Raw genomic sequence first — 23,361 nt, 5'->3', positions numbered from 1 at the left:
TCACTCACCACACAGAGAAATGAGGTGAATGCCATTCGATCAATCACTATTTTATTAAAAAGAAAGAATGCTAGCTCAGTGGTGCGTTTTTGCTATTTAATACTAAATATGGCTCGAAGGACATGATGCACTTTTTAATGCAAGGACAATTCATAAGTGTTTGCTGAACGAATGAAGGAAGATCAAAATAACTCAAAGCAGAGGTACAACTTTCGTGGTCGAGTTTGTCTGTCTCTTTCCACGCATGCACATGTGTGGCATGTGTGCATGCACATCCCACCACAGGACAGCTCTCTGCTAACACAGCCAACAGTCTGCTATCTGGCAAGTCTTATGGTTTGTAAGCTTCCAGGGTATAGTAATCAAAATGCAGAAGATCCCACAACCTAATGTGTGCAAGAAAGTACCCAGGAGCATGGGATTAATCAAATGTCATGTCACAGACATTTGAGCCACTGACAACATCTCTAAAACAGACACCCACTGACCTTCCTCCACTGAGAACAGAGAGTAGATGGGAGAGGTTATTAGCAGCCTTGACAGGGCCAGCTAGACCACGGAGGTTGGGTGGGGGAGATTCTGCGTAAGGGTTTTCAATGCTAGCAGGTAGATGGAAAAATGAGTCTTTATTCCTCTATCTGAAGAAGAATAACGACTTCACAAGGAGAGATTCATGTTGTAATACCAGAAGAATCCTGCGACATAAGCTGAATAGCTATTCTGTGTTGGTAATGTTTTAGACATCGGAAACACAACAGTGAAAAAGGTACCAGCCTTACAGCCAGCACTGAGATTAGAGTCTAAAGGGAAGGGAAGGGAACACACGCGCGCTCATGAGGTTTCAATCCTCAGCTCCAGCATTTATCAACTGTGTGACTCCTAGCAAGTGAACCCCTTGGGGCTTTGTCATACCTGTAAAACGGAGATAAGGATATTTCGCCCACAGGATTGTCACTGCTATAGTCTGAATGTCTGTGTCCCATCAAAAGTCATATGGTGAAACCTAACCCCCGAGGTGATGGTATTTGGAGGTTGTGCCTTTAAGAAGTGATTGAGTCAGGAGGGTAGAGCCTCAGGAATAGGATTAGTACCCTTATAAAATAGGCCTAGAGAAGCTCCTCTGCCCTTTTCACCACGTAAGGACAGCAAGAAGGCATCATTTATGAATCAGGCACTCATCAAGCATCTAACAGACGCTCCTTGTTTTTAGACTTCCCAGCCCCCAGAACTGTGAGAAATAAATTTCTATTTAAGCTACCCAGTTTATGGTAGTTTATCATAGCAACCCGAACAAACTAAGATAGTCATGACAATTAAATGAGATAACTACATGAAGTGGAGGCATACCACCTTTCCTTTCATGTTTGTTTCTGGAATCTGTCCTAAAAGCCAATGGCCAAGTCTCCGCCAGCAAACCAATCTGGGCAGCAGAAGGCCGGGAGAGCCGCTGTGAATGTCTCCTCTAAGCCTTTGAAAGACGGTAATGGACATTTTTCAAGCCTCCGGACTGTGGGGAAAAGCCACTCCACTTCTCCACAGTCAAAATTTCAGACAGCACATTCTCAAGTCTGGGTATCTTCCTGCCCTCTTGGATTGGCGTTCTCTTCAGAAGTTGTGCTCTTCCTCCAACTTGTGGAATTCATGTCAAATGTGCTTTCCAGGGCAACCTTGAGTTACAATGCTAAGTGAAGACCAGACTTGCATCCTTGACTTCACTGGAATTTGACAAATGACTCTAAAGTGTACTAAAGTGAGTGGGTCCTCAAAACTAACATGGAGGAGGGGGGCATGCAGACACATAATCCCTTATTAATAACAAAGCACGAGGGTTATTATGTTGAGTCCCCACTATTTGCCAGACATTCTGCTGGGTCCTAAGGCACTAGAAATACAATTAAGAGGGCGAATGGGGGCCCTGTTCTCACAGAGCACTGGTTTTAGTTAAGGGACATTAAAAATCAAGTAGAACAAGCTGCTAATAACATTAATAAAAAATAAAATAAATGCGAATGACAGTGTGTTACAAAGGACATAAGATGCTGAGACTGAGAATAACTAGTAGCCAGGTGGTCAGGAAAGGCTTCTGCAAAAAGATGACATTCTGGCTGACACCTGAAGCAAAAGCTGGAGCTAGCCCTGCTGACAGCCAGAAGACTGTTCTAGAAAGAAGGAGTAACACATGCATAGCGCTGAAGAAGAGGAAAGCTGGCAGTGGCACTGGAGCACACAGGAGGGCTGGGTGCTGACATGGAGGAAGCAGGTGAGAGAGCACAGAGGGACAATGCTGGGAGAAAGGGAGTCCAGAGTGTGCCGGCCCAGCACATGGTGAGGTCTGTGTTTTATTCTAAGGGCCACTGGAGGGGACTGTTGAGATGACACACAAATCCTAAAAATCATTCAGAGAGGAGGCTAGAATCACAGTAAGAATTTTTAAAGCCCTTAAGAAAAGATTACATTGCCTACTGCCATCCTTTGCAATTAAAAACAACACTAAGTGTATAATATAAACCTTCCGTGTATGCTAAAATTAAATAGCAGAATTCTGGTTTCAAAATTTTGAATCAGACTGTCAAAGCTGAGCTTTTACCACTTTTGGTGCCCCTACTTTACTCATGTTGTTTGTGTGGGCTAAAGTGGACCTGGCAGGTAATAGAGCCTTGTAGGGGAAACGGGGCCAGTAAGGAGCTGTTGCTGTGGTCCAGGGGGAAATGCTGGTGATTTAGACTGTAGGGCTAATGGGGAAGGGGGAAGAAGACGAATCTGAGACGTTAGGATATAAATGTGTGACTCGCTTCACACAAATGTGTGTTTCTTTGTGAATACAAAATTAGAATGGAATCAAATTTGTCAATATAATAATGCCTTCTTCATGCATTTGCACTAAGATACAGGTTCTTAGTTTAAAAACGGCAGGAATCACCACGCATGGTGGCTCATGACTATAATCTCATTGCTTTGGGAGGCTGAGGCAGGCGGACTGCTTCAGTCCAGGCGTTCGAGACCAGACTGGGCAGCATGGCGAAACCCTGTCTCTACAAAAAATAATAATAATAATAATAATAATAATAATAATAAAAGCCAGGAGTGGTGGCACATTCCTATAGTCCCAACTACCTTGTGGGAGGGTTAAGGTGGGAAGATATCAAGCCTGGGAGGTGCAGGCTGCAGTGAGCAGAGATGGTGCCACTGTACTTCAGCCTGAGTGAGAATGAGATCCTGTCTCAAAATTTGAAAAAAGAAAAAAAAAAAAAAAAAGCAGGAGTCTTAGGTACCCTACAAGAATATTCCTATCCTTAGGGGTATCAAGGGACTGCGAGATGCATGTAAACGCATCCTCCAGGTTTATCACAGAAGGGGAGAAACAATAGGAATTTCTTAACTACTGATCTAATCAACCAGAATTAAATTTCCACAAAGTGGTACCCAGTACTTAAGACAGATGTTAAAGAATAAATTCTGATCCTTACTCAAAAAACTTAGATAAAAGCTAAGCCATATTTATGTGACCAAGAGAAAACTGAATGATAAGAGCATAATGAGGCATTAGTAAGAAATGACGCTTCAGGTTTATGAAGGGGTGAAATTTACCCACTGACACTTCCTATGGGAGGGGCAGACCTGGAACTGCTTGGGAAGAATAAGCATTACCAGGACCCAAGCCTGCACTGAGGCTCTTTCAAGCATGTGCATGTGCATGTGCATGTGAGGTGGCTAGGCTTAGGCTAAGTCTGGAAAGAAGGAGGGGAAGAGTAAGGTATAGAGCAACAAGGACCTCCAAAAGGAGTCTTATAATCTGGGATGGGGTCATGGTTGGGATGAGACAAATCGGCAAGGAGTAAATAATTCAAAGGACTGGGCAGTGGTTCTAAGGTTTGGCAGGGGATCAGAATCACCTGTGGAGCTTTCAAAACACCCCATCTAGACCCCACCCCAGAACAATTAAATCAGACTCTCTCCAGAGAAGGTAGGCTTAAGTGAGTGGCCTGGATACAGGCAATCTTAAAAGCTCCCAGGTGATTCTAAACTTGACAACCTCTGACCTAAGGCATATTCAGATAATCAGCAAGCCACTGTGATTGCTATCAATTACCACTCCTAATCAACTAGACCTGCTTACCTATCAGCACAAGTCACCTTCATCCTTTCTGAGAGCACAATTAGCTCAGCAACAAATCCCAGACTTTCTCTTCCTGCAGCTGATCACGTCAGGACGAACCACATTTCAAAACCACAGTTGGGAGAGAGAAGAAACGCAATCATAACCATGTCATAAGATGAGGCAAGATGCTCTTTACACATTTCTGAATACCGAATGCAGTGCTTCCATGCTTGACTCTACAATGCTGACAAAGTGATGTATTTTGAGTGCCATAATTAAAACAATAATCCCAATAAAGTGGGCATTATGAGATAATTGCCCATCCTCAGGTATTAAGCAAACTGTGGTAAAAGCCAAGGATACTCATCGCCAAGGTCAATTACAATAATTGCTTATTTGAATTACATTATTGCTATTGTAAACCCTGCCTGATTAAGAAAAAAGAAAACAACCAATAAAAATTGATGTAACACATACCACGGGGAAATGACCTGAGAAGGAGTTCTTGTTCTACTACTGGTCACTTAAGAATTCTTATCAACTTTGCGAAGCCTCCACTTATATACGCCCTATGCTTTTAAATATATACACACACACACATTTCCTTAGTCTTTCAGTCTGAATTCATCAAGGAAATATGCCTATCAGAAATTAGAGAAGAGGCTTAGAAGAGTAACATATGGAAACACACAGGAAAATTGAGTAGTGGGTCAAGCTAATAAAAAAATTAGAGGGTAGAGAAATCCATTACTCTGTGAATTCATTCATTTTTCATCAATACATTACAGAAGAGGTCATCATTGCCTTTTACAGAAACTGAGTCTGTCAGTTATGCTGGTTTATAGCTTGTGGGAAGATATGTTGTCCTCCACATGCCACTGTCAGCTTGTCTAGATTAACACTCACGCAGCTCAAGTAACCAATGGTCAACCAGAAAAGCTCTGAAGATGAGATGGAAGAAAACAGAATTTTTGACCTTCCTTCAGCTAATTGGAATGTATTTGGCAATCGAAGAGTATAAAACTTCTTTTTAAGTTGTGATTAAACATCGAGGCTTTGATGTTTTATACGGCATTCTTCCCCACAATTAACTTCATTAGTGCAGTTAATTAGTGGGGAAGAATACCGTATAAAACATCAAAGCCTTGGTGTTTAGTGTCACCATCAGTTCAGCTAAACAGTAATAAAGAAATGATTTCTTAAAACACATTTATGCATGCTCAGCACTTCTATTTACAAGTCCAAAGTGTACGACAGGAACATTTTTAAAAATATCGAAAGATGCTATCCATACTGCAATCCAACTGCACTGACAGCAACAAGACACCATTTAATGTAGTCTAATTAAGTGCCCAAGAACACCACATAAAGCAAAAGAATTGAGACATTTAATCAGTTATGAGGACTGTTATAAATTTACCATCACTGTGAAATGAAGGAATGGTGGATACCCAAGGGAAACATCACAAGAACTATGTAATCTGAAGGCTAATTCTAATTAGGCATTAGATAGTGGGTTTAGCTTCAGTCTTTTGGGGTTTGGAGGGGGAAGGCCAAGCTATAAAATAAGAACTGCAGATGGCAGGTCCTTATAAGATGGCAGGTCCTTATAAGGACTACTGGACAGCACCAAGTATACTGTGACCTTTCCTTTGGTACACAGTGTGTAGAGATGGTGAGACTATTAAAATGTGAAGACCAGCAAGATGGGCCTTCTCAATGTGCAACAAGGGAAGATTCTCATCTTTAGGTGGGAGGAACCAGAGAAATCATCTAGCCCCTTGCTCCTCAAAAAAGTGTGGTCCACTGTCCAACAGCATCTCCTGAGAGCTTGTTAGAAACATAGAATCCCAGCCTCACTCCCAGACCTACTGAATCGTGTGCTTTTAACACTCATTACAAGTCTGAGAAGCACTTGTCTACTTCAACCTCTTCATTTTGAACAGGAGGAAACCTGAATCCTAGGGGATGAAGTAACTCATGCAAGGTCACAAAGGGCTGATAGTTGAAGACAGGTCTCTGATTTTGTTTGTTTTTGTTTTTGTTTTTGAGACGGAGTCTTCGCTCTGTCACCCAGGCTGGAGTGCAGTGACACGATCTCGGCTCACTGCAAGCTCCGCCTCCCGGGTTCACACCGTTCTCCTGCCTCAGCCTCCCGAGTAGCTGGGACTACAGGTGCCCAACACCATGCCAGGCTAATTTTTTTGTATTTTTTAGTAGAGACAGGGTTTCACCGTATTAGCCAGGATGGTCTCGATCTCCTGACCTCGTGATCCACCCGCCTCAGCCTCCCAAAGTGCTGGGATTACAGGCATGAGTCACCATGCCTGTGAAAAGAAACCAGCCTGTACGAAGAGCAGCGAGGCAACATTAAGAAAACAGGGCAACGAAGGGGCCAAGGAATGACAAGGGACTTGCTTCATTAGGGTTGACAATTCTGGATTCAAATATATTTGATGTAGGCTGAGAACTCTTTCAAACATGTAAGAAGTGAAAACTAGTTAAGTTCTATAAAAATGAAAGATGAGGAAAAAAGAATGTTACAATGTTTTGTTTTGTTTTCTGAAAAGATCAGAGAAGGAAAAGCGCTGAGGTCTCCACTTGAGAGATATTTTTGAAGGGAGAGACAAGGAAGAAAATTTGGCACCCACGGGGCCACCACATATGACCACACAGGATATAGATAGTACAACTCCGGGAAACACCAGAACATCGTAGATTCATGTGAATTGCACTTCTGAATAACTTGTATGTGGCCATGGCAACACTAACCCAAGCCCATGAACAAGTGAGGAGCATGGTGAGCTCGTTGCATCACCCACGGCTGGATCCAAGGGCAATTAGGATTCGGGGGAGAAGAAGAATGTAGGTTACATAAATGCAAACTGAGGCAATACTATCATTATTGTTAATCTATAATTAATGTGTGTCTTCCCAGTGAAATGTGAGCTGCATGTGGGCAGAAAATTTCTTCAGGGTTTTCACCACAGTATCCCAAGAGCCTAAGTGCAGTGCCTGCACCTGACTAGATGATGCCAAATGATAAAACTGTAAAAGCTTTTAACATGCACGGTTCTGGGGCTTATTACATGTAGACGCTCACTGGATTTAGCATCATACAGCAAGTACTTCACTGATGATGAAACACAAGTGACAGATAAACTTCGCTCTTGGGAGCCATCATTAGTTTCCTGGGGCTGCCACAACAAACCACCACAAACTAGGTGGCTTACAGCAACAGACATTTATTTCCTGCGGTTCTGGAGCCTGCAAGTCTGAAATCAAGGCATTGGCAGGACCATGCTCCCTCCAAAGGCTCCAGGGAAGAATGCTTCTTGGCCTCTTCCAGCTTCTGGTGGTTGCTGGCAATCCTTGGCATTCCTCAGTTTGTGGCAGCACAACTCCAGTCTTTCCTCTTTGCTTTCTCGTGGCCTTCCTTTCTGGGTCTCCTCTGTATTGTCAAACCTCTCTCTCCTTATAAGGACATGAGTCACTGGATGCAGGGCCAACTTCATTCCCGGATGACCTCATCTTAATTCGATGACATCTGCCAAGACCCTATTTCTAAATAAAGTCACAGTCACAGGTACCGGGGATCAGAATTTTATTACATCTTTTTGAGACACAATTCAACCCGGAAGAGAAACCAACATTACAGATGTTTTGATAATGTTCAGAAACCGGTTGGTTCAAAGCTTTTAAAAAAGTTCTAAAAATATTAATACGCCTAAATAATGTGATCGATATATAAACTTTCTACATTACAGTCATCCTTAGGTGTCCATGAGGGTTTGGTTCCAGGACCCTCCTTCCTCTCCCCTGCAGATACCAAAATCAGAGGGCACACAAGTCCCTGATAGAAAATGAGATGGTATCTGCATATAACCTAGACACATCCTCCTGTATATTTTAAATCTTCTCTAGTTTATAATGCCTATTCACAGTATTATTTATAATACCTCTTTATAATATCTAAATCATCTCTATTTATAATACAAAGTAAATGTTGTATAAAGAGTTGTTACACTGTATTTTTTATTTGAACTTTTTATTGTTTTTTTTTTTCCCCCAAATACTTTCAATCTGTGGTTAATTGAATCTGAGGATGTGGAACTCAGGAATATAGAGGGCCATCTGTACTTGGGAGTCAATTTGTGAAATCAGTAATGTCTCAATTATGAAGTTACTTCTGACATGAAAATACTTTTTGGGTAAGTAATAAGCAAACTCAAGACATTTTTAACTCAAGCCAAAGTAGCTAAAAAACAAAAACCATGCACTCTTACATACTAATATTCTGCCAAGTAGTTAAGTATGATAAGTGATGTGCAGACATATGACCTTCTGTTCAATCCAAATGAGTTATCTTTAGATATTTTGTGATGACTATTCTTGTGATTTAAGTACCTCATAATAAAATTCATGTTTCATTTTGCTTTAGGAAAGGCTTGAATAATCCCCCTACAGTAGTATTCTGGCAAACACTTAAATTATATAATTCACCAGGTTCAATTCTGTTGCTACAATCACTTTCAAAGAAGATGGTTATAATACATTATCATTACAGCTATACAATCCAAGCTGAATTTTCCTTGGCTGAATTCCTAACATTTTAATGCTGAAATTGATCTGTTTTAAAAACATCATGTGAAGGGTTTTTAAATACCATACATGCCCAAGCTCTTTATTTTAAATGCTTTAGAAATGAGCTTGCATAAACAGAAATAAAAAAATCTGTTCTCTAATCTAGCATTAAGCATATTTTAAAGAACAACAGGCATGTTTTCAAACAAACTATTGCAGTATACAAATTACCCAGCAGGAATGAGAATAACAATGCTTCTTATATGGGTTTAGAACCCAGAGAAAGCTGACATTTCATCAAAGTTGTCTTGGAAACAATACTCTTTGTGTTATTTCAAACACAAGAGGTGTGTATTTGGGCGTGGGCTATTTGTTGTGAAGCAGTCAGATGGTAAGGCTGCCAAGGTTCTGGCGCAGAGATGAGAAATGAGAAGGGAAGCACTGAAGTTACACAAGCCGTTCGCATGCACACGGGCACAACCATGACACATGTGCCAGGCTACAAGCCAGTTCCCACTTGGGCAGACTTTCCTTTACCTCTAAAACTACTGTGTGAGACTAACTGCAATAGTGGCTGCAATTTTTCACACCTCCCTGTATCTACATTTGGTAGGGCTCTGTCACACTGATGCTAGATTCAGCCATATGACTTGCTTTGGCCAACGGCACAGTAGCACACATGATGCAAAGAGAGGCTCTCCTAGACTCTGCACTAGTGCCAAAAGAACAAGCCTTGGCTAGCCTGCTAGAGGGATGCCATAGATACATGAGGGAGAGCCAGGTCAGTTGAGCTGAAGACTTTATAGACCAGCGGTCCCCAATCTTTTTGGCACCAAGGAATGGTTTTCTGGAAGACAATTTTTCCATGGACAGAGGTGGGGTGGCGGTGGTGGTTTGGTTTTGGGATGAAACTGTTCCATTTCAGATCATCAGGCAACAGTTAAGATTCTCATAAGGAGCGTACAACCTAGATCCCTGCATTGCACAGTTCACGATAGGGTACGCATGCCTATGAGAATCTAACACCCCTGCTGATGTGACAGGAGATGGAGCTCAGGTGGTAATGCTCACTCACCTGCCACTCACCTCCTGCTGTGCAGCCTGGGTTCTAACAGGCCAGAGGTCAGTACCAGTCCGTGGCCTGGGGTTTGGGGATCCCTGTTCTAGACCACCCAGCTGACTGTAGACTTATACACAAATTCAAGTCCAGCCTAGAGAGAAAAGCTTCCACTGCAGCCAACACAGAAACTAATGAAATATAACAAATGCTTTCCATTTCATACCAGTATGTTTTGGAAAAAGTTATTAGGTAGTAATTGCTAACCAATATAACCATTTAATTGAGGATATGCATTATAGGAATAAATATACTCCTCATTTTTAAGACATCCATATTAGGAATAGATGAAAATAATGTAAATTAAAAGGCAACCTCATTCATTTTGGTTCTCAGCCTTTCTGTGGAATTATGGTTTCTGATATCTTAAGAAATGAGTCAGTATATGTATAAATGATAAACTGTCATAACAAGTTCATTACAGCTTCACCAACACCATTTCTGCACATATCATCACTGTATATGCCCTCCACAAAACTTTATTTAGATAGTACTATTACTACCATGTTAGTGATGAGCAAACAGAACTCCTGTGAGATTAGGTGACTGCTTAAGGTCACAAAGCTAGAGGAGTGAAGCTAGTATTAGAATGTAATATTTCTGACTCTAGATCTCAACTGATTTTTACTAATCTCCTAATGCAAAATACAGAGACTATTTCAAGATTGGTGAGATTACCCACACCTTATCAGTTCATGGGTTAAAAGGCAAGATATAAAAAGCTGTATGCTGATGTAATTTACATAATTTAGAAAAAAACAGAATGGCTCACAGTATGATTCCTAAATTATACTGATATTCCAGAATTACATAATTTAGACATGGATCATTGTTGATGAAGGGACCACAGTAATGTTGCCTTCGTAAAATTGGCATAGGTGCCATGTAAACTCTTTAATTGGTTCTCTCCACATCTGAATATCAAAATAAGTTTCAACTTCATGTATATGCTCAATTTAATTCTACCTAAGGGTTTCCTCCTGTGCACATTTCCAAAAGGGGATATAAACCATCTTTTAGGATTTTCATTTCATGCAAAAAAGTAACTACAAGCCCTGTGAGAATGACCACAGAGTCAGCCGACTCTTGAAGACAAAGGAGAATAGGAATGGAGAAGGAAAGAATCAATCTTAAAAATAGGAGCAGTAAGGTTGGGAGTTAAACTGACGGTCTACATCAAAGGTCGGCACATGTTTTTCTGTAAAGTGTTTGACAGCTTTACAACGATCATTTTAGGCTCTGCAACCCACAGGAGATCTTGTATATTTTTTCTTTGTTTACTTGTTTATGCCCTGTCAAAAATGTAAAAACGATTCTTCCCTCACAGGCCACACAAAAACAAACTGGGAAGTAGATTTGGCCTGTGGGCCATAGTTTACTCATCCCTTTGTCTATAAGAGCAAGAGAATGTGGTATATTCCTACATGTTTTTATAATCTGAAGTCTGTCACTACAACAATCGTAACAAGTTTCTGGCATTCTCTTCTTAGGATGCTCTCAATACAATCCAGGAGGTGAGATAATGGCTGTGGGCATAGTGTGATCTGCAACCCCAACCAAGAATCACTTTACCACCGAGATGCTTGAGTATTTTCATTCTCATGATTTTAAACGCAGGGGAAAGGTCCTAAATTGTTACTTGATAACTTCAGTTATCAGGCAACTGAGTTTCTCGGCTTAATTTATGCCTAGGACACTGGACAGGAAATTGCTGGCTGACTGGTTTGGAACAGCTGCCTGAACACTTCTCCCTCCCTTCACTGATTTATTCAAGAGTGTGACAAATGACTACTACAACGCAGGCCCCTCACAGGAATGCAGAAAGGCTCAAAGCTGAAAAAGACAAGGTTTTTGACCCCTTTGCCTCTTTTCAATGAAAGAGTTAGAGATAAGGTAAGCACACAAGTTCCAAGGGTGGACTTGGAAAAGGCATGTCAGGAAATCCTTGACGGCCAGATGTGCTTTAGAATTCAGTATTTGGGGAATTTCCTAAAGGCAATATGATACATATACTCTAACAGGGGCTGGAATAACAGTTTATAATCAAACATTAATACACTTTTATATCACTTCAGGCCAGGTTCAGTTTTGTTACTGAATGAGATGCAAAAAAAAACAACAACAACAACAACCACAAAACTTTCAGTTTTCAGAGCTTTCTGGATTTCAGAATAGTGGATAAGAGACTGTGGGCCTGCCTGATCTTAAAAAGAGCCTGTATATTTATTTTCTCTTTTAAAATAAAGTTTTAACTTAAGAAAACCACAAAATAGGATGCTCCCAGATCCAAACTTCAACCAACTGCCAATGTGCTGAATCTGAGTGGCCTTCTTTACGGCACCACATCTTAACAATAACAGCAGGTTACCTGAGACACCAGTGAGGTAAGTTCAAACTAATCAAGATTTCACTCTTTTGGTAACATTTTCTTATGCTATCCAAGAGTCATTTTAAAAAATCAAATTATATATAACTATATGATATACCAAATTACACATACACACACACACACATATACTCTCTCTCTCTCTCTTTCTCTGTCTCCCTCCCTCCCTCTTTCTCTCCCTCCTTCCCTCCCTCCCTCCCTCCAGGAAGTAGTTAAGGAATCCTTGGAAAATACGTAGCATATTTTTCTTAAAGAGTTATCCATGGAATCACTGTACAGATCTGTATCCATGTATCCAGAAAAGTCAGTGTATCCTTAGAATAAGGACTTAGAATGTCTAGAATGTCCTTAATGTGGATATTTGATCTTCAGTTCCTAAGAGAAATGTCCTAACAGCCAGTAACATGAAAGTTAGAGATCTTCCGACTTTCTAGGTATGTATGCTGTCACTTTAAAAGGAAAGAGCCTATGTCCAATGGACCTTCACTTCTGCTACAACAACGTATGTGAAGAGCTCTTTACCATATGAAGCAAGCTCTTTATCAAAATCTATTAACAAATATATAACAGCTATTTTTATTTGTACGTCTAAACATAAAAAACAAAGTAACACTACTGAGTTGGCTGATAGTGACTTCCCTCAACCACAGCAGATTAAGTATATCCAAGACTCATTTTAATTCATCAATATATAATTTCCCCCAGACTGAATCTTAATTTTTAAATGTATTCACAGACTTAGAGAACTCCTAGTCCAAATATTTTGGTGTTAAATACTAAGTATTAATAAAAATACAGGTGAAGGGACTTGTCTGAGGTCCTGCAGTTAGTAAGAGGTGAAGTTAGGATTAGGAAAAGATCTGTATGTGGTTTCCAATTCAAGCTTGCAATGAAAATCTGCTGACAGACAAGGACATTTACTCAAATACAATGTACATAGATTAACACCAACAAATTTTTTTGGCCTTACTGCATTAAGTTCATCATAAAGTCAGGATTATGACGAAAGAAAGGTACTAAGTATTGAACAGGCAGATTCACGTACATAACTTGACGAGGATCATTATCTGCGGACCTATGCATCTAGATGCTTGATGAGGCTGTGCATGATTTTTTTCTGCCTCATTTAATATATTTACAGTTCACATACCTACTAATTTCTTTAACTGACACAGAGACAGCATACAGTATCAAACAGTGTACTGAATTTGTTTAGCAATTACATCACTCACTAGTTGCTTTGTTAACAAGCACTGAGTTTGATATTCATCTTTATACATAAACAAGCATTCAAAATAGGAGAAATTATGCCAGAAGTACCTGGTAAGGTTAACCTTTCAGTACTCTTCCTTCTAAAGTTCCATAGTTTGATAAATGTGTAGAACCTCTTACACCACCCACTTCTGATTCTATAAGCAAAAGAGCATTCACAAATTGACCGCATTTTTATAGATGTGAAAACAATGACAAGCCTACAAAATTCACAAGCAGGATAGTTGTGAAGATACCACATCTTAAAACTCCTGGAATAGTATAAGCTCAATTAAGTTTGTTTCCACAAAAGAAAAAAAATTGAATCCATCTCAGATTATATATAAATTCAAAACGCAGAACTGTTGTTTTACAAAAAAATAATGAAGAAATAACTATAACAAGTTATCAGGACCCATGATTACCAATTCAAAAAAAATTTTTAAAGTTTCTACCACGGCATCTTGTCTCTGCTGTTATGATAGTCCAATACTTTCAAGTAAGTAGAGTTAACATTCTGAAGAAAAAGGAAAGGAAATCTTAGAATGAGACAACAAACATAAAGCACACAGCCCAATGCCTGGCCCATGACACATGCTCAGGATGCTCTAGCAGTCTGGTTATTATTACTTCTGTCATGGACACATCTTCAAAAGGACAGAAATCATAAAGAGGCCACGAACGAAATTAATACTAGGCACTACAACTTTTAGCATGCAAATAGTGTTTTTGAATTAGCCAGAATCACTATTTTGAATACATGATACATTTACTGAGAATTGAGTAAAATGCCAGGCACTTTGCAATTATACACTCTATCTCATTTAATCTTTCAATAACCCAATAAGATAGATATTACTAGTGCTGCTATTGTTACTATTAAAAAGAATCTAGTTGGGGAAAACTGAGTAACTTGCTAAGTCATCTATCTCTAGTTTGCAATTTGAGCCCAGATCTATCCTTCTGGATTTTATACCATTATACTTTCCATAATACCATGTTTTACTCATGGCTAAAATCATGGATGCATGGGAAATGCATCTTCAAACATATGAAATAAATTAAAATATTGAACAAATCTTGATTTACATGTCTGAGGCAGCTCCAACATTTTTCTGAGAATATCTATATAGAATAACATTTAGCTCAAACTAATAATTTGAGGTCTTTTTAAAATAATAAAGCACTGCTATTAAGTATCAGATAAAATAAATCATAGGGTTCATCATACATCAGAAGAACCTAAGTGGTTATTATGCAGTCGAGGAAACTGAGGCTCAGAGGGAATAGACGTCATAGATAAGGCTAGATGATGGCCACGCCTCCCCTGAATCTAGTCTAGTGCTCTTTCTACCATATTCCTGGTTGGCTTTTCTCTCTTTCCACATATTTTATTTAAAAAATAAAATACAATACATTCAGTAAGTTAGAGTACTTAACCAAAACAGTTTCCGCGGTAACAAAAGCAATAATTTATTTACTCTAATCTGTTGTGCCCTTTGCCAGAAAGGCCTTGGGGAGGCACAAACAGTGACTAAACAATATCTAAATAAATGTGACTGGCAATTAACAGATCATCAAATATGGCAGTAGTATAAAATGAGTGAAAAGTAGTCATCCCTTATTGTCACTCTACCAGGGCAATCTAGCTTCAAGCATCTTGTGTGATGCCTGTTAACTAATCAGTTCATAGTGGCCAGTACAAGTTGAACAGCCCACACCCGAAAATCTGAAATCCAAAATCCAAAATTTTTGGAGCACCAACCTGACGTTCAAGGGAAATGCTCATTGGCACATTTAAAATTTCAAATTTTTTTAGCTTTGGGATGCTCAGCCAGTGAGTATAATGCAAATATTACCAAATCTGAAGAAAACCCAAATCCAAAACATTTCTGGTCCCAAGCATTTCGGATAAGGGATACTAAACTGGTATAAGATTCTAAGACATCATCTCTCACCTCACTTTAGCTCCCTAATGTAAAGCTGAGGACTGTATTTAAAAGAGAAGCAAAATGACCACCACAGTGGCAGTGACAGTGCTTAGTGAACCAAAGAAGAATCTTGAAAACATCACAAATAGCTGTTAATGACTACACATTCCGGATTCTAAGGATATCCTGATTTCAGGATTTTATGTTTGTTTTAAAGTGGTTGGTTAAATGAAGAATACGTGAAATTTAATTTCCATGTGTTGATTGTTTTCATGTACTTTCACAAATTAATACAAGAAAATGCCTTTGTGAAGCCATGGGCTCCAGTTTGGTACTCTTAAGGTATAAATCACTATGATATGCAGCCCTCAACTTAATTCCTTAGGCTGCCCCAACAATGTGATATAGCACTGGAATCAAGTTTACTTCTGTGACTGCCACCCAACTAAGGTACTAAGATGTCCTTTAATGGAGGGTCAGGAGGAAATGGCAGGGAAAAAGGGAATGGAAGGCTGGAAAGAAAAATAAAGAAAAGTAGGATATGGAAGTGGTTCCTACTTAATCCATGCCGTAAATTTCCAAAAGTCAACTGACAGGAAACAGGAGCCAAAACATTGCAAGTATAAGTGCTTGTTCATCAATTAGGGAAGGGCAGAAAGGATAAAGAGATTTAAAAAATAAAGACGCTTAAGTTATAAAGTATTATCACTACATCTGGTTAGTTGTTATTAAAAAAAAACAAACAAACAAAAACTACCCTTTTTTCTTCATGAAATAAAAATGACATCAAGCTACAAAACCCAAATTGGGGGATTCTGTTACTGTAAGAATATTCCTATGAACCTCCAGCAAACTGATGAGGCTACAAGTTAAAATCTTTGTCAGATTTTTCATCTGCATACATTTTAATCAGATAGCAGATTCTGAGCTGGTGGAAGAGGATACATCTGTTGGATATGAGAAATTTAACACAAAAACATGCATGGGACTGTATGATGACATTCCAAAATGCTCTGGCCTTGAACCACCATGTTGAAGGTCCACAAAATGTGAAGTATTAAACATCCCGCCCCACATGACAAGTTTACACTCTAAGGGCATATGACGGACAAGTCACATGAAAAGAACACATCACAACAGCACCATTAAAATACACAGATACAAAGTCGATACTTAGGATTTTTGCTGATCTGCAGGGAAAGGAGGGAGCTCCTATAATCTTAAGTATTTTCCTAAGTGGCAGGCCCCTTGCTGGGGCTCCTCCTATCTCTAATCTTTGCATTTTGTCTACACCAAGTAAGGTACATCCAGATGAGGGTTTAAAACTGACCTTAGAGTAGAGATAACGAGCATGGGCTCTGAAGACTAACTGGATCCTAGTCAGCTCATCACCTATGTTCTGGGTGAACCATTGGCAACTTACTTAGTCTCACTTTCCTCATCTGCAACACAGAGATAATAGCAAACTCCACTTTAATGGGCTATTCTGATGACAGCACAGAGTATAGGCACCCACGGTGCTATTATTCACATCCATGGTCATAAAGCTAGCACGGGCAGAACTGTCTCCAGAGTCCATGGCAATGGCTACAAAGCACATGCTTTTCACTCTACACTAAGCAGCCTTCTAGTGATTTTCCTTAAACATTGAGAAAAGCAATAAGCCACCTCTCAACTCTTTTATCTGGGAAGGGATCCCCACTGAGGAGGGAAGCCTGAGGCATGTGTCACCTGGGAGGACTAAAGAGAGCAAGGGTAATTAGGAGGAAGAAGATCCCTGGGTTCTGAATCCAGGGACAGGCAGAGTCAGGAAACACTAATCAGAACAGCCCTACAAAATCACTGTCCAGGAGAGAATGGACAGGCATGACTGGAACCAATTGCCACCAGGGGTCGGGGCAAAAACCACTCATATGCAGCAACGGCCATCCACTCTATTTTGAGCCTGTGTTTTGTTTCACATTTACTATATTTGATCAGGTTGTAGCCTGTGGTTTTGGTGGCTGACAAGAAGTAAAATGTAAATTATGCTACTACTTCATAGTTTTTAGGGGGAAATTATTCTGTTAAATGCATGAAAAACTTTCTAGGTATAAAATTATGAGAAACTAAAATAGGCAAGGAGGAAACCAATCGGAAACCAGAATTTCATTTGTAGTCTCTTCCCACAAAAACAAATACTGTAATATGGAACTATGCAGAAAATAATTTGAAAGGTAAACTACACTTTTAAAATCATATATTCCCAAAGGTAAATAAACATTTTTGGAATCACTGCCAATTGTCGATATGAATTCCAAGAGGTAAGGAACTCATGAAAGAAAAACTCCAAGACTAACACACATTAAATTACCTTAATGGAATTGGGTTACATTCAATATTGTTTTAAGTAAGTGGACCACTGGTTGGGGTCTAGAAATTGTTTGGTTAGAGGGATATTTTTGTTATAATATTTGTTATACTCAGATTTGATTTGTACATCTCCCAAAACAAATGTTGTGACACTATAAAAAAATTTCAGGATCTTAGGCCAAACACAACTAGCTCTTTAAAAATTTCATTCCTTGTAGAATGAAAAGACTGTACAATTCTCTCTGATATTTATTCTGAATATTTCAGTGGTGTATCCTCCACGTTCCTGAAAGCCAAAGGCACATAATTTATAGCAGGGTTTCTAAAACCGTGCCCTTTTCACTGGTTGCTGGCATTTAAAGCATGTTTTCACACATCTTGCAATGTTCTAAGACTATCCACATTGATTGGAATTACATTTTAAAAGCATTTTTAATTGAGTCCCTGTGCTGACAGTTTTCTATGCTCCACCTGCCCTCACTCGCACTTGTTTCTTTAACAGAACTCTAATTGTCAGCGTACAAAATTTCCACTTAATCTGATCCTTCCTCTTAGGGTTTTCTGAGCTACAGAAACACATATTCCTTTCCCTTATCTTTTAAGTAAAATATATCTCTACAAAGAAACACAATTGATGCTAAGTTCTGATAACCAGAGAAATGTGAATCCCTCTTAATCAAATTCCAAACCTGAGCTAAGCAAGCAAAAGTGGCATCTCAGGTAGGTGAGAAAGTGAAGAGTAACAAAGATTCAAGAATTCTCAGGCATAGCTGACCCCACAAAGGCTTCCTGGGCCTTTGGTGAAGATTCCACTTCTCTAAAAGGAAAGGTCTGGCGGTTGGTAAGAATGAACTGCCTCAAATATGGCCTCATGTTTCCCAGGTCCTCTGTCTCCAAAAAACAGGTCATCCAGGAAGCTGACGATACATCCAGAGGTAGAAAACATGCAGAAAAACAGATCCACTGGAAAGACATCTCCTAAACCTTTGCCAGACCCACCCTGGCTCGTGTGGGAAGCTGAAATCCTGTCTGCTCAGGTGCCCCTCACTGCCCGCCCACAGTGGGAAACTTGGCCACGTTGGCTGGTTATTCTGGATTCTCCTGTGGGAAAACCACACTCTTTCCATGACGGCAAACACCATCTTATGCCCAGTGTGTATCTTGCTTTCCAGGACTCTGGCCCCTTTGTCATTCTTATTAAGAAAATATGAAATCTGCTACAGCCCTGTTGGTATGACTCTTTGAGCAAGCTGAATTTCCATTCTGGGCATCCTCCCTCCCCAGGACAGGAGGGCACCTTCACATTGTAGCTCTGGAAGACAACTCCGTAGCAGGGCACTAATCACCGAAAGGGCACCCCCTCCCCCACACCGCTCCTGCAAAAAAAGAAGTGTTATTTCAATGGTCTAAAGAGCAAAGGCCATATAAAATCTTCCAGACTGACATTCTTTTTTTTTTTTTAACAGAGAGACTGAGGCTAATCTTCACTGAAAGCAAAGCAACCAGGGATCACACTATGAGAGGCGTTCACGTCTTGAATAGAGGTGGGAGTATAGTCCTTAACCTCCCCTGCTGAACCAGGTCTGCCGTTCCCCAGCACCCTGAATCCTGCAATCACTCCTTTCCCTTCAGACGTACCTCTGTCAAAGTCGATACCAAGGCTGACTCACTGCCTTGTGAGACCCCTCAGTTAACTCAGCCTGAAGAAAAGAAGCTGCAAATAAATCAGTATTACAGTGCTGGGACGTGTGTTCTTTCCCCAAACAGCCAACCTTATTGACAGGGATTAGGTGTATGAGTAAGTAGTAAAATAATGAAAAGCAGCAAGACTCGCTCCTGCTCGACAAGCATCTGTTGGGTATACTCCCTCTCCCCACACAATTAGAGGAACGCCAGAATTGTTATGGTTTACAACACTGGAGGGAGAAGTCCATTTTACAGATAATCTGACATGAAAATAAAAGAGGCTCTCTGTAAAAACGCTAAACTGTGAGATCGCAGTCCTTGGGCCACTCGTTCAGCTCATCGGGGTAGTTATTAGCTTTTCCTACCAGCAGAAGCACACAGCACTAGCACAGCAGGTGAATGTCTTTTAATACCAGGATTTAGACTGACAGGAACCCACAGGGTTCTCCCTCTTTGGTGTCCAATTTCATCCATTATGAGCAGCGAGTAGTTTGGCTGTAAAATACATAAAAGTCACATTCTCAGCCAAGGTTGAACTATCCCTAAACACAAAATCCCCAATGGAATTAAATATGTGCTAGGATCAGCTAAAGTTAATTCTCAACCATCTGCATGTACAAGATCCGTTTTGTAGATTTTTTTTTTTTAAGGCAAAATTTAATCTCAGAATAATTTCCCCGTGGCCTGGCACATTTCTAGTTTGCTCCTTTCTGCTGTTAGTTTAGGGTTTGTTTGTGGAATGCAAGTTAATTTAAATATTAACCCTCCAAAGAATAAACAAAACCAGGGTCATTTTCAAATTACTCATACTGTACACTAAAAAAACAAACAACATAAAAAAACGAGGACCTACTGTATTGGGCCCCTTTACCACTCCCACGTTACACAGATAGAGAAGGACTTGCCAAAAATCACAAGTAAACGGCATAAGGCAGGATTTGAACCCAGACCACCTGGTTCCAGAGGATGAGTGTCTAGCTGGTTTCCTGCCTACTGGCTGTCTAGAGTTCACAGCATGACACATGCACAGAAGTAGACAGGTCCCAACACACACCAGCTTCCCAACCTTAAGAAATGCAGTGTGAACAGGGTATGTAGAGTCACCTTGAGTCACCGTTTACAAGGGTGCTATTTTTGCTTTAAAAGCACAGCAAACATGAATACCTGCTTGAGCAGTGGGAAAGGAGGGGGAGGAAAGACTGAGGCATATCTGTCTGTAAAACAGGTCTTTTCCAAAATATGCTTACCCTTGCATCTCTGGTCACTGCCTGAGGGTGCAGTGTACCAATCTTTTTGACGTGGCCTAAGTAAATTTCTCTTGAACTCGTTCTTTTCATTTGTAAACCTTTTGTTGTGCTTTTATCCAGGGTCTCATAATTTTGGAGTCATGCTGAGTCAAGTCGGTGTAGTCTCAATCTCTCTTTCTTCTGGCTTGGTGATAAACTTCTTGCCTTATTGTCTTCTCAAGATTTTCTTTTTTTTTTTTTTTTTAAGTTTTTTTCTTATTTAACTAGTACTTATTTTAGTCTTTAGATATCCCCTCTAAGGTGAGTCTTTTCAAGTTTTCTACTTGCACGATTCCCCTACCTCCTCTCTTGAGTACTAAACCCTGGAAAAACTACCAACTGCTTAATCACACAGATGCATTTATCCCCATTCAGTGTCTGTCATTTCAGGGGTTTCTTCCTCATGAACTTCAGATCTTGGCTTTTACACTTGACCATCTAGTACTGAAACAAGCAAAATATCTTCTGAGAGCTGAAATGTGGTGAGCATTCAAGTAACTTTTTAAAGTGGAACACAGCCATGTAATGCATGCCCCCATTTCTGAAAAATCCTGACCTCTTCTCACTGGTCACTGCACTCTAGGATTAAGATGCTGCAAAGACTAAAACATTCGGCCATTCCCACTTTTAACAAACTCAGTAAATTCCTCTTCTTTCCTAGATTTGGTCACATGAAGTACTGGAACAAGCACAATTACACAAAGGTATAATCCATTCTTTCTGTCACCAGCAGCGGAGGGGAATCTAATCAATGTGGTTGGAGAACAGAACGTTGAGAGGAAGCCTTAGCCTCTTCCTTGCTCAGACACTGGGTGAAATAATACCAACAAAACAAAGTGAGTGATGGTGCCCAGAGAGCCTTAGACCAAAACTGCAGACCAAACAAAAAGACACAGCTTAATTTTCCTGACCATTCAAATATATTTTTAGTAACTCTTCAATTATCTTATCACTGAAACGCACTCTCCCAAAAGGCATTATAATTGCTTAAATACAGTTTCTGCCTATTCTTCCCTACATTTTTAAAACATTTTTCTGGCCTCAATACTTATTGCAAATCTTCCACTTGTCAGAGAAGGCATATTCTGTGACAATTTCCATCTATCAAACTGTGGTGAGTTTTGCTGGCTTTTAGACAACTGCCATAGACCTATTTAGAGAAACTGTTCAGAGGGACCTATCTCTGAAGCCTAACCACCTCCACTGACCACGTGTACACTGAAAATGAACTCCTCAGCTTCTGAGTCAATACTCAAGGGGAACTTTCATTTGGAGACATTTTAAAGGGAGAAATACACACACAATCCTAAACCAGGGAGACTTTATATTTTGGTTTGTGATAGGGAAAATGTATGCACAAATGAAGCCTGGGGAAGCCTAAATGCAAAACGAAATAATCGAGCAGAAGGACGGCAGGCTTCCGACACTCAATCATTTTCAGTCACACTATGTTGTCCAGTAACCTGCATTGATAATTCCTCATGAATAAAATGCCAGCATTATCATCTGCAGCTACATTGTTGACATGCTTTTGCTATTTCACTAAAAATACCATTAATTTTCTGGCTTCACAACAGCTGAGCTACTCCCCATTTGAATATACAAAAGAGTATTTTGTTTAAACCAAATTAAAAGCGTTCCAGTAGATGACTTCCATTTTGCTAGCTATACTATTTTAGCATATACTGTTCTTCTTAATCCTCCCAACCTCAACGTCATGCCTGTCATCTCCCCAGTCCAAAATACTTCCATTATTAAAATCGTGTTTTAAGTTGAGGAGGGGGAATCTGGACACTGACTATTTCTGTTGTAACACTCTTGGCCTGCAAGCCACCTGACTGGCATGGTAAAGAGTGTGGCTTTTTGAGGGTTACAAGATATGGTGACCTCCTTGATTCTCTCACCTCTGTGAGCCAAGGTACATAAGCAACACAGTTTTCCAGTTTGGTATCGGAAGGGTAAACTGCTAAACACACACACCGAATACACCTTCCGTTTCCCATCTAGAAACGTTCCGACATCCTCCACTTAAGTCAGAAAGAAAACCACTACTCCTGCCAAGCCCTCCTGGCATCTCACCACTTTATTTGTTCCCATTTGTATCTAATGCTTTTGTCAACAGTTCAACAAAAGTCAAAGCAAACAACCCACTGCAAACACTGGGGGTAACAGCAACAAGCATGAATCCTTCACAATTATCCAGCCCAGCTGCTCACAGCTCGTCTGGGCTGCTTTCATTAACAACAATGTCAACAAAAGACTGAAACCCACCCAATAACTAGATGGGTCAATACCGCCACTGTATACCCTCTGTAGGAGGAAACGCTGTTCTCCTTTGTTGCTTGGGCAAACATGTAGAATAATTCAGTCAGATGGACAAGTGCTTGTCTAATCATTTGTTATGTGAATTATTCAACGACTTTTCACGTAAACTACTAAACAGGGCTCTTCAAATATTTCTGCGGCACTTCCAGCTGTCCAACTGCGGAAGTGCATAAAAGGGACAACGCCAGATGAAAAGAGAAATCATGACCCGAGTTAGTTCCCAGTGATAATCTTTAGTCTAAGAATCTCGAATCTTCATGACTAATCCTTTTAGGACTAACCCTTGCCTGGCATTTTCACCAGCGTCCAATCTTTACTATGTGGACCAGATTGACGGTGGGGGT

General features: G+C 40.1%; 1 protein-coding gene across 21 annotated transcripts in view; it reads right to left on the bottom strand.

Annotated features, from left to right (window-relative positions):
* The window catches only part of LOC112607938 (transducin-like enhancer protein 4), a 157,335-nt gene that overhangs the window by 39,098 nt on the left and 94,876 nt on the right, over positions 1-23,361 (bottom strand). For 2 of the 21 annotated variants that reach the window (XM_025359325.1, XM_025359338.1), the window contains one exon: positions 22,268-22,277. The exons of the other annotated variants lie outside the window; for them this stretch is intronic. In XM_025359325.1, the coding sequence (XP_025215110.1) occupies positions 22,268-22,277 (10 nt within the window). The remainder of the gene's footprint in view (positions 1-22,267; positions 22,278-23,361) is intronic. 21 annotated transcript variants of the gene reach the window in all.

Source organism: Theropithecus gelada, chromosome 15 (assembly GCF_003255815.1).
Source record: "Theropithecus gelada isolate Dixy chromosome 15, Tgel_1.0, whole genome shotgun sequence".
In the NCBI taxonomy this organism is placed as follows: Eukaryota; Metazoa; Chordata; class Mammalia; order Primates; family Cercopithecidae; genus Theropithecus; species Theropithecus gelada.
This window is presented reverse-complemented; position numbering and strand designations above follow the sequence as displayed.